We start from the raw sequence: 19,222 nt of genomic DNA, 5'->3' as shown, positions 1-19,222 counted from the left end.
CATGTAAAGCTATCATCTGTCCAGAGAGAGACGAGAGGAGAGGAGAGTCATGTTGTTCTTATCCGAGAACTTCTCGCGCTGCCAGACACCCACACACGCGCTCTCTCTCAATGAAATCAAATTAGAAATGTCACAATCCGATCCAGTGCAGTAAGAGCAACCCCCAGGAGCCCTATTGTCTCAATAATTCTGTCATTGTTCCCGGTAATCTGTCTGGGTATTGTCTGGGTAAGTCCGTAATACGCACGATAACAGAGTGCGCTGTTGACCAGAGAAAAATATATTGTTCATCCCTGCAGGGAGAAAATGAGACATTTACACGACTTTACTGTGACACTTTCTTTTTATTATAATTCTGTATATCCTTTATGTGGTTTGCTGTAGCTACAGAGCACTTCTCTATGCTCACACCGGGCTGTTCTCGCCGGCATCTGCCTTTTCTGGCCAACGAACGTAATTACTGTCTTGGCAGTTTATAGCCAAATACTCACAACTGGAGTAATTAGCCAGTTCTTTATCTCACGCCTCATTTGCATAATTTTGACACATCCTCCCCCCCCCGCCTGCAAAAGCACGGACACTCTGTGTTTATCCATTTCCTGTCCTCGTTTTATAAAACTGTTTTAATTCATGCTTCCCTCGGCGGCTCGGCGGCTCTGCCTGTGTCACATGTGCGTGCCGAGAAGAGAGGCAGAGAGATAAAGGAAGAGAGAACCGGAGAGAGAGAGAGAGAGCGAGCGAACGGGCATGACAAAAATCAAAATGAGCCATCTCTCCCGTCTCTCTCGTCTCTCCCGGTGACCGCTGCCTTCTGATTCTTTTCAGACACGACAACCTGCTGGGTGCTGATAACAGGATTAATAGCGCCGGAGAAATCCTAATCGGGGGGAATTAAGAATGGAAAGTCTTCCTTTAAAATAACCACCATGTCAGTGGCAGCGCACTCAGGTCTGCTGAGCAGGCTTTTCACAAGCGCTAATGAAAACCGGCTTAACGGATTGGTGATGAATGTACATGTAGCCTGTCAAACAATATGGATATGGAGTCATCTCCGACATACTTCCACGCAGTAACCCAGTTCTGTGGGATTAATTGAAATATAGCCCGACTGTGAAGCGTCGCCTAATGCCTCTGACACTCACGCCCAAAAAACACAACCTTCCCGAAAGGAAGATGTGTTGAAGGCTGTGTTTTAAAAGCTGAACGTTGTGTGTTTCTGAGCTTTCAGGAGTTTTTCAGAGGCAGAGAGCCCAGTGTGCTGTTACTCTGGGGCAAAACAACGAGTCAGGAAGAGGGAAAATCAAACCGAGCGTGGTCCGACTGGGCTCACTGTCCTAACGGTATCCACATAATAAGACAGCCTTTGTCTACGTGATCAAAAACAGACTCAGGTTGCTGCTGGTTGCCTCCTCTACAGAGACAAGAAGAACATTAAGAATAAGAAGTAGAGAGAGAGGAGCATATTGTACCATCCACTGGTGAATAACACTATGATATTTCATTCTATACATATACACTGCCTGGCCAAAGAAACAAGTCTCCACCTGGATTTAACTAAGCAAATAGGTATGAGCCTCCTATTGGATAGTTACTGCATGGGTGATTATCTTTCAGCTGACAACAAGTCATTTAACCCCAACTGATGCAATGAGTAGCTTCTCATTTCTTAAACAACCACGTCTAAAGAAAAGATGTTAGTCTGTTTGAGAAGGGTCAAATCATTGGCATGCATCAAGCAGAGAAAACATCTAAGGAGATTGTAGAAACTACTAAAACTGGGTTAAGAACTGTCCAACGCATTATTAAAAACTGGAAGGATAGTGGAGAACCATCAGGGTAAGAAGAGAGGCAGATGAAGTGATGCACCCATCATGCCTAGTGTCTACTGTACAAGCCTGTGGGGGCAGTGCTATGATCTGGGGTTGCTGCAGTTGCTCAGGTCTAGGTTCAGCAACATTATGTGTCCAAAGAATGAGGTCAGCTGACTACCTGAATATACTGAATGACCAGGTTATTCCATCAATGGATCATATTCCAAGATGACAGTGTCAGGAATCATGGGGCTCAGATTGTGAAAGAGTGGTTCAGGGAGCATGAGACATCATTTTCACACATGGATTGGCCACCACAGAGTCCAGACCTTAACCCCATTGAGAATCTTTGGGATGTGCTGGAGTAGGATTTGTGCAGTGGTCAGACTCTCCCATCATCAATACAAGATCTTGGTGAAAAATGAATGCAACACTGGATGGAAATAAATCTGGTGACATTGGAGAAGATTATGGAAACAATGCCACAGAGAATGTGTGCTGTAATCAAAGATAAAGGAGGTCCAATGAAATATTAGAGTGTGTGACCTTTTTTTTTGGCCAGGCAGTGGATAATATACTGTATACACTCATATGGGTACCCTATTGAAGACAAAAGCATTCTATTATAACCATCGGGTATCGGGCTTCAGCCAAGCCTGATCTTCTGTAGTTATTTATTTTCGCTCTGCCATAAACCAAAGCCACATCCCTGCAGCATTAAAACATCTCTTTCTTCTTCTTTTTTTCTCTTTCTGATTTAGTGGCGGTCGGTCAAAGAAGAAAATGACCCAAAATCACGTCACTAAACATGTCTGCTGTGAAGAACTTTACTTGCATGTGGCCGCTTGGCGAGGTGGTGGTAGTAGATCATCATTCAGTACTACCACCTTGATTCACCCCTCCCCCTCTCAGAAAAAAGGAATATGCCGAGTCCACTTAGATAAAGGCTGTACCAAAACAACAACAAAGAAGAGGAACGTTTCCGGGAGGCGGCGTCAAGGAGAAAAATATTCCACAGAGGGTTAGGGAGTTTATGGCAGCGTTGGATGACCAGAACATTTCTGGAGTAGAGAACACACCCTCTCCACACTACATTAACTCTGACAGAAAGATTCATTGGACTAAATCCAGTCGACTCTGGGAGAAGATAAGGAAGATAAGAAAAGCCTTCATGAATCTCCAGGGGAGGACATTTTTTAAATTTAAGATCAGATCAGTATCGGATCAGGGTGTGAAAAAAGAAAATCACATTTGTCATATTGGAGATAATGATAACGATGTGCTACATACTGTCCTGCAGCTCCCAGAGCCGTGGAGGAAGGTTGCTGAAGTACTCGTGGTTCAGCGCTGCCTGGGCCGACAGCCGGTTCTTTGGGAAGCACTGGAGGAACCTGGAGGCCAACTCCTCAGCATGGTCCACGTAGCCCAACCTGACACACACACACAGGGACATAGGATCAGACAAAGAGTCACCACGGAAACACATGCAGAGATATGCGCAGAGAAGAAATATTCACTGTAAACTGCTCAAATAAAGAAAAGATTGTATCGTTCCGTTCATTCACAGCACTGACAAAACAACAGGCAACCTTCTTTCTAATCCACAGAGCTGCTGACAACAAAAAGCTTTTAATTATAGCTGAAGGTTTGCTGACTCGAGAGGAAAAACACTTCTGAGAAACACACACACGATTACACCTTTCTCGTTTGCATGGCGACCGGGTCACTGTGAGAAACAAAAAGCGTTCGTCAAAGTAAAAGCTAAGACGGAAGCGGATTCTAAGGGAACGTGTGTGCGCGAGTGCATGAGTGTGTTCGCACTGGGAGGCACTGAACTCCTGAACCAACCCCGGCTAGCGGCGCCGAGGGGAGGAAGGAATGAAAATAAATGAAGAGCAACAAATTCAGTCAGTAATTAGGCATCTACGGCATTAAATAAACATGATGTTATTTGACGCAGCTCGCCGGCCCCGGCGCTCGCAGTACTGAGAGCTCCTCTCATGTTCTGCGGGGTTTTTTTTTTTCTCGTGGTTGGCTCCTTAGTCAAGCACTCTGACAGCCGAGTCTCTCAATGGGGATCTCAGCTCGACTTATCAGCAGAGAGACGCGGGGAGGAGAAGTCTCTGTTCAGCTCTTCAACGCCACTCAGCACAGAGGCAGAGATGAAGCTAATGAAGTCCATCAAGGCCCTCCGCTTGCTGCTACTGCAACTGCAACTCAGTCAGGGTGTGGAATGTACTGATATACACAACGATCAGCCACAACATTATGACCACAGACAGGAGAAGTGAATAACATTGACCATCTTGTGACAATTCAGTGTTCTGCTGGGAAACTTTTGGACCTGGCATTCGTTCACGTGGATGTTTCTTAGATTTGTAGCACCCACCTAGACCAGACCAGGTACCCCCACCCCATAGCAATGACACTCCTTGATGGCAGCAGCCATCCCCAGCAGGATGCAGCCTGACACAGACACACACACAAAAAGCTCAAGGGATACCTACAGAATATTAGGAAGGTGTTCATAATGTTATGCCTGATTGGTGTAAGGCCTACTCGACCAGTCTGATGGATAACACCCACAGATGTGCCTATGTAAACCCCAACTCTCCATTCATCTTGCTAACCTAACGCTAATACCAACGTTCACATTACCCTGAGCACGACGTCCAGTTCTCTGCTGGAGGTGAAGCTCAAAATTACAACCCTATCCGTTAACATTGCACAGACCTCTGGCTCCGATGAAAGACCAAAACATTAGAAGACTTTATGAGACAAAGCAATTGGACAAATGCAGAAAGTGTCCAGCAGCAGCAGAAGCCAGTGTCGTTCTGAAAACCGTTTACTGTTGAAGGCTATTTGAATGTCCGAATGGACCACCTTCTAGGGAGAATGAGTACATTTAATGGCATCATGCCTATTTTATCCTTTCCTTTTACAAGAAGTGTTACACTCCTCTGTACCTTAACCAGCCGCATCTGAGAAGATGTGAATCAAGAGGCCTCCAGAGTCTCTTCACCTGTCGCCCTTTTTGACTTTCTCTTTAATGAAATAAACCCTTATTTTTTTAACTCTGTCATGTGTCTCCACTTTTAAGTTGCATCCCTCGAGCCGGGTCGTAACAATAAGCTCTGGTCTAATAAGAGTAAGACATAACAAAGATAAGGAGGCTAATATCAACACATTATGGAGTACATATCCATTGGGTGGTTATACTGGCCTAACGCCTGGACAAAATAAAACAGAAATATGTCATAAATCCTCCAGTGAAACCCGATGACTTTGCGCGTTCTATGTAACTGTGTGTTTGTGAGTTCAACTTGAGTCAGGTTGTAGTTTCTTTGCAAGCACAAAGAGCACAGGTCGACATGTGTGGGTGTGAAAGGTGCACATTCCTTTCTGCTATCTCTGAGTGAACGAGCAAACATCTGCATTCGGATTGGTATCTCCTATGACTACCAAACACGACCAGGTGATGACATGCTGGCAACGGAGCGAAACATCCGCTCTCCGTCGGAGCGTGGAAAGTGCTTTTTCACTGCACGTCTTCAAAAGTAGAGCGGGAACACGGAGTGAGCAGAAACCACCTAACTACTGAACCCTCCTACAGAAGAAAAGGGGCCACAGCAGACTCTTTTTGAGCAAAAAAGCCGTTTAGGTGGAGAGTCTTTGTGCCTTTTGTCTGAAGATGATTTTAGGAAAGGCTTTCAATGTGTCCGACTCATTTAAAAATGATTAACATGTCTTAAAAATGAGGGCGCTGCAAAAAAAGAAGTATGAAGGCAACTTCAACCTCTATATGTGCAAACAGGTCCTGACACGCAACTGTACAGGAGTAAAAATGCTATAGGGGTGAGGTGTTGATAAGAATAAGAATAAGAAAACCTTTATTTGTCCCACAATGGGGAAATTGCAGTTTGCAACAGCATGCAGAAATGACAGAGATAGAACAGATAATAGACATATTGCACATATTAGGAGTGCTCGTTGTGGAGCCTAACAGCAGCAGGAAGGAAAGACCTTCTGTATCTTTCCTTTACACATCGAGGGTGAAGCAGTCTGCCACTGAAGCTGCTCTTCAGTCCCGTCAGGTCACCATGGAGGGGGGCTGGACTCATCGTCCAGCATGGAGGACAGTTTAGCCAGAACTCCCCCGTCACCCACCTCCCCCACCGAGTCCAAGGGGCAGCCCAGGACAGAGCTGGACTTCCTGATGATCTTATCCAGCTTCTTCCTCTCCCTCTCCGCGATGCCGCTGCTCCAGCCGACCACTCCGCACAGGATGGCTGACGCCAGCACAGAGCCCGCAGAGTGCGGCCAGTTCGAACGTCTTACATGGCGGCGATCTCACGTTGCCCATGGTAACAGAGGGGAGAACAGCGCTGAGAAGTGAGGTGTCTCTTCTCTTCTCGATGTTGTTTTCCTGCTCGGCATGCACGGCGGGTCCCACGAAGCATCTCCGGAGGGATCCCATGTCCGTCCCGAGGGAACACCACAGCGCCAGGCAGGGCGATCAGCCGCTCCCTCCTGTAACCAATGCGCACGCTGGCCGCTTCCTGCATAGTTACGCCGGCCGGTCTGGATGTTGTTAAAAATATTTGGCTATGGCGAGACTCCCAATAAAAAACAAAACTAAAAAAGTGCAATGCTGTCTGAAAAAGTATATACAAAAGTAATCTCCACAAAAAGGGAAGCAAAAACTGAATTAAATTTGGAAAAAAGAGAGATCTAGTAAGAGCTGTTGCAAGCAGCTGGGGCTAGCATGGGACAATATCTGCCATAATAATAATAATAATAATAAGTTTTAAAAGCTTGAGATCTTGCAAAAATGTGTTATTTTCCAGTCTGAAACTTCTTTTTTTTTCAAAGTATGAAAAGAAATTCAAATTTCTGGGCTTTTCCTTCTTCTTCTTCTTTGCAGCAGCCTTTTTACAGTGTTTCTCCAACACATTTCTTTATAGAATGTGTCACTCTTCTGCCTGTGTTTTGGTTTGTTCCGTGTTTGAATCCTTGTAAATGGGGGTCGAATAAAGATTATGAAACCTTACAACTCGTGTTTCGAAACTTTGGACTCGTGTTGCAATGTCCTTTCAGAGCTGACTTCACAACACTTTTTAGGAGATCTGGCCACGCAGGTCCAAGCTTGCAAGTCATGTGATTTTTGGCAGCCTTCTCTGGCAGCCTTCTCTGGTTTGAAACTTTTTGGGAAAAAAAAAAGAAAAAGAAAGAAAGAAAGGAAACACAAGCTGGGATTGTGGTGGTGTGGCCAATCGTTGGTAACCTATTGGTCACTCTTTGCTGCCATGGTCTCCAGTCTTTGAAAATATTTTCCATTTTACAATGTGGCATGATACAGCGATCAGGCATAACATTATGACCACCTTTCTAATATTGTGTAGGTCTCCCTTGTTGCCTCCAAAACAGTTGTGACTCATCAGAGAATGGACATGGACCTTCTGAGGGTGTCCTGTGGTGTCTGGAAACAGGATGTTGTTAGTATGGTCAATGCTTTTTACTTCCCCTGGTCATAATGTTGTGGCAGATCAGTGTATGTCAAAGCATTCAGTAGATTTTCACAGCTGCAGGAAGGAAAACAGAAAAATGGCTGACGGAGAGCAGAAACGTAGAGATTAAGAAGGGGTGAGCCAACTCTCAGGGTAGAGACAAAGTGAGCGTATATGCGCTCATATCAAATTCATCGCTCCCTGGCCCACGATGAAAGGCAGCGGGGAGGAAGTGACGGCCATTAACATTCCGCCTCACTTTCTTTCTTCACATTTTTATTTCCTCCTGGACTGGAGCGGGACCAGGAGACTGGGAGGGAGCGGAAGGAAAATCTCACTTCACTCCACTCTGCTTTTCATTTGTCATCGCGTGTTTTCAGCAGAAAAGCTGCGTGTGCAGAAAGTGGGTCGTCGCATTACCTCACAGGTTAGAATGTCGACACGTTGAAACCCGGTTTACAGCGATGAGCGAAAACAATATGAGCACTCACAGATGAAGTGAACGACGATTGTCTAGTAACAAAGGAACTGGGAGTTTTTGCTACTACTGCTCATCTCCATTAATCCAATCTCCCCCCATGTCCATGGCTGATGTGCTTTAGGCACCTAACCCCCAAACTGCTCTCCGGGCGCTACCCAAGTAGCAGCCCACTGCTCCGAGTGTACACGCTACTGTGTGAACGAATGGATGGGTCAAATGCAGAGAAAGAATTTCCCCTTGAGGGATCATTAAAGGAACAATTGGCTTCTCCAACAGCAGCCATTTAGCGGTGAACAAGTTCAACCCCATGGTTCCACAGACGACAGGTACGGCTACGTTTTTGTTAATCTTCTGCCCATAAATCCCGCTCAAAACGATTGATCTGGACCAGCAGATCTTTGCCGAAGTACAATCTGTTCCAGTCCAATTTTTCGCGTCAAAAGTCGATCTATCTTGCGGTGCGGGCTAGCCTTTCCTAAGCTATGTCCAACTGTGACAGGTGGACTCCACTCAACAGCAGGTTCTGTTTGTTTAGGGTACGATAATAATCCATTGTATTTGACTTCTATTTAAAACTCTAACTTGGATGTGTTCTAAGGATAAACTGCAATTTGTGCACCCTAAAGTATGAACTGAACTGGACAGCTTTTTGGTTTTCTGCTCCTCCTGCATGGAACAACCTTTAGTCTGACCTCAAACATAGAAACTTAAGGAAAGTTTAGGTTTCTGCATCAATTTGAAGCTGTAGCTACGCCGACAGCCCAGACCCTACGTAGACCTTAACGCCCTAGCCGACATGCACCTCCCCAGAAATGTAACCACACGGCGACACAGACCACAAGAGCTGTGATTGGTCCGCTTGGTAGTAGCATGTTTCTCTTTAGTATTTCCAGCTGCTTCTCCATCTCCGCAATTTTCGAATCGATTGTTTTGGATCAGTAAAGATGAAACACATCGAGGAAAGGTTAACTGAGGAGGTTCAGAGATACAAACATTTGTGGGACTCGACTTTGGCGAAATTTCGGCGAAAGTTTCAGTCGCCATTGTTGAAAGTTAAGCAGGAAGTAGAAGGGAATGGCTAGCACCGGTAGCTGCTACGTACGTAGGGTATGCCGTCTAGTGGCAACAGACGGTAACAGAATGTTGTTAGTGGGGGGGCCTTTGAGGGGAGGGACCTCTGTGGATCATCCCACAGATACTTCATCAGTTTGGGATCTAGTGAATTTGGAGGCCAGGTCAACACCTTGTGCTGTTCTTCATGTTTTTTGAGTTGTTCCTAAACCGCTGGGATGGGGATGGCTGCTGCCATCAAGGAGTGCCATTGCTATGGGGTGGGGGTGCCTGCTCGGTCTAGGTGGGTGCTACAAAAATGGTGAAGTCCAGTTTGTTTGTGTGTAATCTTTTTTTTAATTGAGGTTTTCTTTGTTATCTAACTCTCTGATTTTATGTTATGTCCTATTGAAACTGTGTTGCTGTCTCTCTTGGCGAGGTTTCACTTGTAAAAGAGATCTTTGCTCTCAGTGGGACAAACCTGGATAAATAAAGGCAAAATAAAACAAAAAAAAAATTGTTTTATTCAAATACAACACTAATCGGGGGTTAAAATGTTATCAAAAACATCTCCGCTCATGTATTCCTGACCCAGGACAGAAGCCGGAGACACTAAATTACACAGAGATCAAACGTTTCGTACATTATGTTCAGGAATCTGTGGTGGATTCTTTACTTTACAGATCAGAGGCGCAGCAGATTCTCCGAGGATTAAGGACACGGATGACCTATGTAATTATTATAAATCACATGAGGCACCTAGGTATTAGCAGCCCTGTGTGATGAGGGCTTTAGTTGGTGGGGCTGAATCTTCACCGTAGCAGCTATACTTTGTGATTCCGGGTGATTAATCAGCTGGAGTTTTACATAAATCACTGGCCGGGCGCCGCTTAAAAATTCCCCCGAGGAAAAGAGGCGCGCTTCCCTTCTGCCTTCTGCGCTCTCCCCCTCCAGATGTGCGCCTGGGGCAGACAGTGGGCACACATGTGGGAGGGGCCCCGGCTGTGTCACCGTGCCCTTTAACTGCCTTGTGTGTCAGACGTCCCACAGCAGAATCATGCACGTGAACGCAGCAGGAAGCGAGTATGTTGTTGTTGTGTGTGAAAAGAGTGTGTTCACCAGATACGAGAATCTGTCTTTATCGTACTCATCCCCACCGTTATAACATTATGACCACCTTCTAAATATTGTGTAGGTCTCCCTTGTGCCTCCAAATCGGCTGTGACTCATCAGAGAATGGACATGGGCCTTCTGAGGGTGTCCTGTGGTGTCTGGCAACAGAATATTGTTAGTGGGGGGCCTTTGAGGGGAGGGGCCTCTGTGGATCATCCCACAGATACTTGATCAGTTTGGGATCAAGTGAATTTGGAGGCCAGGTCAACACCTTGTGCTATTCTTCATGTTTGTTTTTTTTAGTTGTTCCTAAAGTGTTTTTGTGTGTGTGTCTGTGTCAGGCTCCATCCTGCTGGGGATGGCTGCTGCCATCAAGGAGTGTCATTGCTATGGGGTGGGGGTGCCTGGTCTGGTCTAGGTGGGTGCTACATGTCTAAGTAACATCCACACCAATGAATGCCAGGTCCAAAAGTTTCCCAGGTCAATGCTATTCACTTCACCTGTCAGTGGTTTTAATGTTGTGGCTGTTTATTTACTTATTACTGCACAGGTCCCAGAGAGGAAGGTCATTTCACACGGCCTGTATTACAGTAGTATGTATGTCAAAATGACAATAAATCGTTAGTATGAACGTTCCACTTACTTATTCCAAGCTTGTCTGAGCTTCTTTGCGCTGTACACCGTAAAGCGATCTGTAATGAGGAGACAAGAAACAAGTAATTAAATCACCGCTGTCAGGTTAATTAATGTCATTATCTTAGCACATTTAGAGTTAGACACCTGCTGCACCGATCCCAGCACCAAACGGCACCAAGCTCACTCCATTTAAAAAATAAAGACAATCAGATGCAAACAATATAAATTACTGGAATCTCTTAAACCGTGGCATGACAGCGACAGTTATGCTTTCCGTATTCACAGGTTAGTGTATGTATGTATGTAGAAGCCTATCTGTTTTTCTGATCTGAGGTGTTACTCTCCAGAGACACACTTCCCTTGATGACTATTTCCCGTTGCTTTCATGTTGTTTTGTTTTGTTGCTAAGGTCCCATTGGGGGAAATTCCACACATTCTGTTTTTTCGTAATAACTTTAGGTCCCAGTGGCTGAAATGACACAGCCTTTCTGTTCGGCGAGTGCGGATTATTAATGTGTTGACACTGCAACCTGAGTCACTACGGTGTTGAAAACAGTTGTGCAGACTGGAACACAGCGACACGCAGCGCTGACTGCTGTCAGTTTGACGAGTGGCAGCTTCAAGTTTGAGGGAAATTCCACAGAAAACTTTCAACAGTCATTAAATCTAGTGAGACACACAACAATAACGCGCCGACCAACAGCAACACCTGACTTAGCCTCCTCCCCTGATCCAGGTGATTAACAGGAGGAGTCTATTTACACGGGACAAAATCTTATAAATTTACACATCAACCCAACACCGTAGAAAACAAATAATAGGTATTTACATAATTACATATATTCATCAGTGTATCAAATACATGAATCAACACTATTTATGTTTTTGTTGACCCCTCCCCCCGACATCTTGTCACAATGGTTTAACTCGTGAGTTGGTGCAGGTGATCAGCCATGCCCACACCTTCTGGTTGGAGGTGGGTGCTATAGACTGTATAAACTGTATAAACTGTATAAGCCATAGACAGTATAAAGACGGACAGCTTAACAGCTCCTCAAAAGTGAAGCCAAAGCAAGTAGAGCTCCCCCTGGTGGCTGGCTGCAGTATAGGTTATAAGCTCCACCCCTCCATGTTAGTGGTTTCTGTCACTTTAGGTAGTTAATATAATGTTGATGAATGTTCAAGTGTCAATTTTTTGGATAAGTTTCATTTTAGTCAGTTATTTGACGCTACAGAAACAGGATGTGACATAATTGGGACCACCGGTTGCCACGCCAACTGCTCCTTAAAGGGGTCCCGTGCGACCGTGAGAGTTGTAAAAGCGCAGATTCTGGCATTCACAAGATGGCGCCGCCCGTATAACCGGGAAAACAGCGTCAGTTTGACTAAAACAATGGAAACAAGGAAGTGGTGACGCATTGTCCATATTTATATACAGTCTATGGAACGGAAGATACCAAACTATACTGATTAAAGGTTTCTTTTCACACACAGACAGGATGACCTGTAACCCTCTGCTTCCTCAATCACCATTGTACTATTACTGAAACCAAATACTGCAAAAACTAAAATGTCTATTTAATTTAATGTGTGTAAATATTGATTTATTTCCCATAATGTGTCAACATTGTACATGTGAAGTAATGGAGCCCCTAATTGCATCTGCAATTTGACACACCATCATGTCTGCTCTAATAGAGGACTGTGATGACTCCAATAGCTGAGATGTTATTGCGCCAAGTGTTGCTTTGTGTTATCAGTTTGCCAGAATGAGGAGTGGCTGATCTTGATTCAGAAACGCTCTTGAGTAACACAGAGTGAGCTATGCACATCTGCTGCTCGGCCAGACCACATTTAATTGTCATACATCTGATGAGAAGTTGGCGAGGCAGCCTCTCCACGTTTCCACGGCTATGTCTGCTATGCTCAGCAACGCTCTCAGCCAAAACTGCCGTGTGGGCACACGGTCAGGCTGGCTGTGACCCGACCCGCCGCCACACAAGCTAGCCAGCCACCCAGTGAGCCGGTCCGTCTGGCCTCCCACACTGCGAGGCCTAATCCCTGTGAGTCAACCACCCCGACTGTCCTCCAGTGTCAGGCCTCCGTCTGCCAGATTGCCAGCGGTGGGTCCAGTCGCCCAGTTTGGTGCCAGAGGGCCGGTCTAAAGTGGCCACAGCTCCCTGAGCACCAGAGGTAAAGCCTGCCAGCATGCAGACAGGCCAGAAATAGACAGGAGGAGGGGATGGAGGTAAGTCCTGCTCTTAATACATTCAGAGGTTTTGTGTTATTTCTGCTGTTTCAAAAGCAGACAGGGAAGCTGATGCACTTTCTATTCTTAACAAGAGACGACCTTGACCTCGTCACTTTTAATACTTTTTTATTTTAAGTTTAGGTATCTATTGTATTTACCTGTCTGCATCATGCATTGCAGAGTGAATATGTTCTGTTGAATGTGCAACTTATAGATCCAGTTGATCTTTTGAAATATATATTTGCAAATAGCAACTGATTACATTAAGTAATTATGGCTCACAAGTTTAATAATTCCAGTGCAACAGTCCAATGTGCAATAACCTACTGTGCACTTTTATATTTATTTATATTTCTTTGTTTCTTTTTTTTACTTTCACAAAGTGAAGTAGTTTTGCTATTTAACATGTTTACCTTTTATTTCTAATTTTTATTTTTAAGGAAGGCTGACTCAGGAAACCTTGCAGTAGCATTCCAATGTACCCTGTACATTTTGTACCTGTGCAAATGGCAATAAAGTCTTCTATTCTATTCTATTCTATTCTATTCTATTCTCCTTGTCATATAATAAATTAAGTATTAAGTATCTCTCTCTCCCTCTATATATATATACATATATGTATAGATAGATAGATAGATAGATATTTCAAAGACAAACTGTGCACGATGAGGTTAAGGTTATCCCTTGTTAAAAACAGAGATTGCATCAGTTTCCTAGTCTGCTGCTTTCATATATATAGGTATGTGGATATGTAGGCACATGTTTATGGGTATGTGTCTGTGTGTGTGTGTGTGTTTATGTGGATATGTATATATGTGTACGGACACTGCATACACCAGTCTATACATTTTATAGTAGTATAGTGTTGTTGTTTTTTTTATATATACTATCAATGTAAAATACCTAATTCAAAAGTCATAGCTTGATGGCTATTACGTTTTCCTATTTGCACTTCTGTTCAGATGCCAAACTGTATTTCGTTGTGTATGTACCTGTACCATGTGCAATGACAATAAAGTTGAATCTGATCTAACATATGCCGTCTAAAGCCTGAGCTGGGCTGTAAAGTGATAGCAAGAGCGCAGCGAGAGAGCCGAGGCGAGATACGACTGGATGTGATCTGGATGTGGAGGAAGTATCCGTGGAACCTTTTCATAACCACAGAAATGTGAAAAAAAATAAGCGGCGCCTCCTCACTGAGGTCAAGCCGCAGGGTCATGTCCGAATTACCGATGGATTCCAAAGGTTGGATGACAAAAAAAAAAAAAAAAAAGGTGGAAAGTATTCGAGTATACACAAAGAAGTGATGAATGTGATGAATCACAAGCAGAAAGATTATACAGCTGGCTTGTTTTTGTGCCTGCAGGAGCACGGTGACGCTGGGGGAAAGCTGCCAGGCTGACGCAACACTGCCACCTGCTGCTGACTGCAGCCTCTGGTATGTACTGGATGTGTGTGTTTATCTGGTAGATGGGGGAAAAAAAGCTATATGTGTTTGTTTTTCTTCCAATTAGGGGATTTGAAGACTCCAAAGAAGTCTTTAAGAGCTCGGTTTCAGCATGTTTCAAATGCAAAAACAGCCTTTTATAGTGAGACCTCCTGTAAACACAATATTCCCCGCTATAACTCCTATTAATGCTCAGTTTCAACAGCGGTACTCATTGTATTTCTTAACAAACACACTTTTCCTGGCTTATTAAATGTGGCTAACACCTAATCCTTAAAAGACAATAAATAAATAAAGGCAAAAAGAAAAAAAAATCAATCTTTAAATGCACCGTGCACGTGAGGCGTGTGAAGGAACCTGACCGTTTGTCTTACACGGCCAGACGTTAGTTAATTTTTATCGAGGGGATTTTGGCCACCCAGATCTTTTTCTCTGCGGTAGGTGCATTTAGATGTACCGCCAGCTCTTATGGTACAATTGCTTAGAATATAACACCCTTTAGAAAGTAGGAAGGTGTTATTATTACATCTAGATTTTCTTTTAATTCATAATGTGGCCATGTTGCTTGTATCGAGGGATGCCTCCATCCCCGGTCTTTGCCTTGTGGATGAATAAAGTTTGTCTAAGTCTAAGTCTAAGTCTATACTCCTATTTTAATATAGAGTATCGCCCGATCCGAGTGGCAATCTGATCTTAAATTAACAAAATTTAAGGCTTAAAGGCTTTGACACTGGCCAACGAAGAGCACGGTAATGTTTTGACCCTAGGCTACAAGGACGTGGTTTCGCTTTAGATTGGGCTTGGCTGATGGCCGATACCGAACCGATCATTTTAGAAATGCCTGGACTGGCCCCAAATACAGATCGGGACGTCCCTACTTGTCTCATACTAAGGTAGGCGCTCGTAGCCTGTACGGGGCTTTACAAACACCACCATGTGGTTATGATTCCCGGGATGGTCTCTGGTAACGTCTCGTTCTTCCTGTGTTTGTTTGTGTTCAGTCATATTAAGCTGAGGTCTGCAGACGTCACATGAACAGATGCAGCGCTCGGAGGCTAACACCGGGCCTGGCTTTGTGTGTGTGTGTGTGAGGGGCGGCTGCACAGCTGTTCCGCACCGTGCGCGGGAGGCTAACGAGAGCCAACTGTCGCCATGGCCACAGGATGCAGGATCACATTGGTATGGCTGTGTGTGCGTGCCACCCAAATAAATAAATAAATAAAAAAGAGTCACCCCGGTTGGTCCCTAATTGGCCACTGGAGATCGGAGGCTGGGTCACATACTGTACCTCAGTGATGCCTCACTCTAGCCCTCTTTATGTTCGTCCTCGCCTGTCCCATCTCCTCTCCTCTCCTCCGGCTCTTTCGACCCTCCGCCGGCCGACACTAATCTGCAGTCCCTCTATTCATGTTCCCTGTAAAATGCCCTAATGAGCTCCCAGAGGGCACGGCTACCCTGGCAGCAGCGCCGCCACCACCACCACCACCACCACCACCACCACCACCCCCACCCCCTCCCTCTCCACTCCTGCTCCTGTATTAATGGGTTACAGTGAGCTCTTGGTAGCCTCTACCATTAGTTCATTTTGATGGTTAAGATCTGGAGTGCTGAGAAAACGAACGATTGCGTGTCACCCCTGTCTGCTGGAAGAGGAACTGCACGGCTCACCCAGAAAAGCACAAAATATACGACTGCTGCAGACGATTCAGATCGATGAAAACCAGAACGAACAGACTTCTATCTGACAGATATTAATGTATTAAATGCTTCAGAAGCATAATCAATTCATGTCCCTTAAGGGCTTGTGCAATAACTGTGGAATGTAGATGTCTGTGTGTGTTCATCTGATTTCATTCATTCAATTATTCATCTTCTGTAGCTGCTTGTTCCTGAGAAGGGTCATGAGGGTGGGGGAGACCTGTCCAGGCGGGGTACACCCTGGACAGGTCTCCAGTCTATCTCAGGGCTAACACAGAGAGACAGACAACCATTCACACTCACACCTACGGCCAATTTAGAATCACCAATGAACCTAACCAGCATGTCTTTGGACGGTGGGAGGAAGCTGGAGAACCTGGAGAGAACCCACGCAGACACAGGGAGAACATGCAAACTATACCACGCTAACCACCACACCACTGTCAGTATTGTGAAGGCTAAAGTGCTGACTAACACCTGATCATACAGGCTGATGAGAGAGAGTTCTGCCTATAAACATTTAGTTTTAAACCGAGTACTGATCCAACTCAAAGTACCACCTTTGGTACCAATACGGTCCAAAGGAGCAGGCATCTGGAGGTAACCTGTGTGGACTTGGGCATCATCCAGCACAATGCCGTTCCATTTCCGGAACGACCATCCCGTGGAGTCCGTACTTCAGAATCCACACCACCAAGTGCTCAAGTCCAAATTTTGCGTACTTGTGACCAACTAACCCCCTAAAGTCAATAAAACAAAACCCACTCTACCTCATTAGTTTTACATGTCATGGTACAAAATGCTGAGACAGTAGGGGTGGTGGTTGATGCGTGGGTTCTCTCCGGGTGCTCCAGGTTCCTCCCACCGTCCAAAGACATGCTGACACCACTCTTTCTTTCCATTCTCATATTAACAACATCACCCGTTCAGCCTATTTTCACCTACGCAATATCTCCCGTCTCCGTCCATCCCTCTCACCTGAAAATACTGCCACTCTTGTCCGTAGCCTGGTCACGTCCCGTCTGGACTATTGCAGCCCCCTTTTATTTGGTTTACCTGACAAATCCATCCATAAGCTACAACTGGTTCAAAACTACGCCGCACGTATCATCACTAGAACCCCCTCCATAAGTCACATAACACCGGTCCTGCAGCAACTTCACTGGCTTCCTGTCAAATTCTGTATCAACTACAAAATCCTACTTCTCACCTTCAAGGCATTAAACAACCTCGCCCCTCAGTACCTCACTAACCTGCTCCAAATAAACATTCCTGCCCGCACTCTTAGGTCATCCTCATCACTACCGCTCCCCCTCCCACCTGCTCCCTTGACCACCATGGGGTTCAGAGCCTTCTATCTGTCATTTGTATGGAACTATATGTTGTATATTATGCTTGTGTGTACTTCAATTGTGTTTTATTTTAACTATTTCATGTATTTGAATTGTGTTTTATTTTAAACAATTGGTACGGTGACCTTGAGTGTCGTGAAAGGCGCCTATAAATAAAAAAGTATTATTATTATTATTGTTATTATTAAACTGGCTCTAAATTGTGCGATTTGAATTACACTGGCGGCCTGTCCAGGGTGTACCCCGCCTCTCGCCCAACTACAGCTAGGATAGGCTGCAGCCCCTCCAGAGGAAAAGCAGTTACAGAACGTTTGAGCTCCATGCCGTCCTACATTTTGCACACAACAGCCGCAGCGTTCACTAGAAACGGCTTTATGAGCTTCCATTTATCCTGCACTATGTCCTTCATTTTGATCCTGGGTGATTCGAGTCGGCGAGGCTTGAACATGTCAGTGTGTAGAATTTGGGTTCAAAGAAAAACAAGAAAAAAAAACTTTCTACCTGGTTTAAAGTGAGGCAAGGAGTTCACACCAGGCCACGTTTCTTCGGACGGAGTACCAAGGAGCTGGAAAACACAGCAAAAGAAAGAGAAGGGGAGAAGGTCAGCAAGGGAATATTGGAATAAATAATTATAAATAAATGAACTGCATTTATGTCCACTGGAAATGTGCAGCATAAAATCCATGAGCTACACCAGCATTCAGGAACATTAATATTAATTCTTGCAGTGCAATCTTCTGTGGGTACTAGCTGCTTCCTGAGGCTTTTTTTCCAATTAGGAGATTTGAATATTTCAAAGAACTCTTTAAAAACTCTGCTTTAACAAGTTTCATACTTAAAAACAGCCTTTTACAGTCAGATGTACTGTAAGCAGAATATTCTCCTAATAATGCTCAGTTTTAACAGTACCGGTGCACTGTGCACATGAGGCATGGGAAGAAGCTGGAAATATGTAACACAAAACCACGTGCATTTTTTCAACGGTTTACAGTAAATCACCGCCTGATTGCGTCGATATAAGTTCTTAAGACAAACTCCTGGCGCAGAGGCGTTCCGCTGCTTGTGCAACAGTCACGATAAGCGAATCTCTTATGGGAAACTCTGAGTCTGAGTTCTCACGCAACGCAGCCTGGGTTTACGATGACAAAACGCAGAGCAGCGGACATGCCTTCGACATGATCCATCGACAGCCGAGCAGCGGCGTAATGGTTTCCAGACGGCTCGCTCGTCTCTGATGTGCGGCGCGCTCCTTAACGGAAAGGCTCACGGAAAACCGCTGGATTCCTGCCGCCTGCTAGGAGGACGACCCATGCAAACACCAGGGCGGAGGTGTGTCCCGGGACAGATTTGTTACAGATGGCTCATGCTGGCACGGCCGAGAGACGAGTAAAGGGAATTAAAGCAGAAGCTGAGGGAATGTTTCCACTTCACTCCATTCAGCTTTTCAACCTCTCAGAGTGTGGGACCATCAACTAACCAGCTGAGAAGACACCACCCCTTGCATTTGGCTTGGGGGAGTTACTTGTGTCAAGAAGGTTCTGGGTTCTAATCCATGGGCCGATTGGTTCCTTTCTGTGTGGAGTTTGCATGTTCTCCCTGTGTCTGCGTGGGTTCTCTCCAGGTTCTCCAGCTTCCTCCCACCGTCCAAAAACATGCTGTTTAGGTTCATTGGTGATTCTAAATTGGCCGTAGGTGTGAGTGTCTCTCTGTGTTAGCCCTGCGATAGACTGGAGACCTGTCCAGGGTGTACCCCGCCTCTAGCCCGATGACAGCTGGGATAGGACAAGCAGTTACAGAAGATGAATGAATGAATGAAGTTGAAGGTGTTGGGGTGGTGGAGTTTATGTTATGGCTTGTAACTGATAAAGTGTCAATG

At 45.1% G+C, this 19,222-nt stretch overlaps 1 protein-coding gene across 1 annotated transcript in view; it reads right to left on the bottom strand.

Annotated features, from left to right (window-relative positions):
- cdk14 (cyclin dependent kinase 14) overlaps positions 1 to 19,222 on the bottom strand; it is a 214,210-nt gene that overhangs the window by 58,852 nt on the left and 136,136 nt on the right. Inside the window, exons 11-13 of the mRNA XM_084557761.1 lie at positions 17,848 to 17,911; positions 10,606 to 10,654; positions 3,102 to 3,241 (exon numbers count right to left, since the gene is read on the bottom strand). Of these exons, the coding sequence (XP_084413887.1) occupies positions 3,102 to 3,241; positions 10,606 to 10,654; positions 17,848 to 17,911 (253 nt within the window). The remainder of the gene's footprint in view (positions 1 to 3,101; positions 3,242 to 10,605; positions 10,655 to 17,847; positions 17,912 to 19,222) is intronic.

The sequence above is a fragment of the Chelon labrosus genome (assembly GCF_963514085.1).
Source record: "Chelon labrosus genome assembly, chromosome: 12".
NCBI lineage: Eukaryota > Metazoa > Chordata > Actinopteri > Mugiliformes > Mugilidae > Chelon > Chelon labrosus.
Note: the sequence above shows the minus strand (reverse complement) of the source record. Positions and strands in the feature narration are given on the sequence as shown.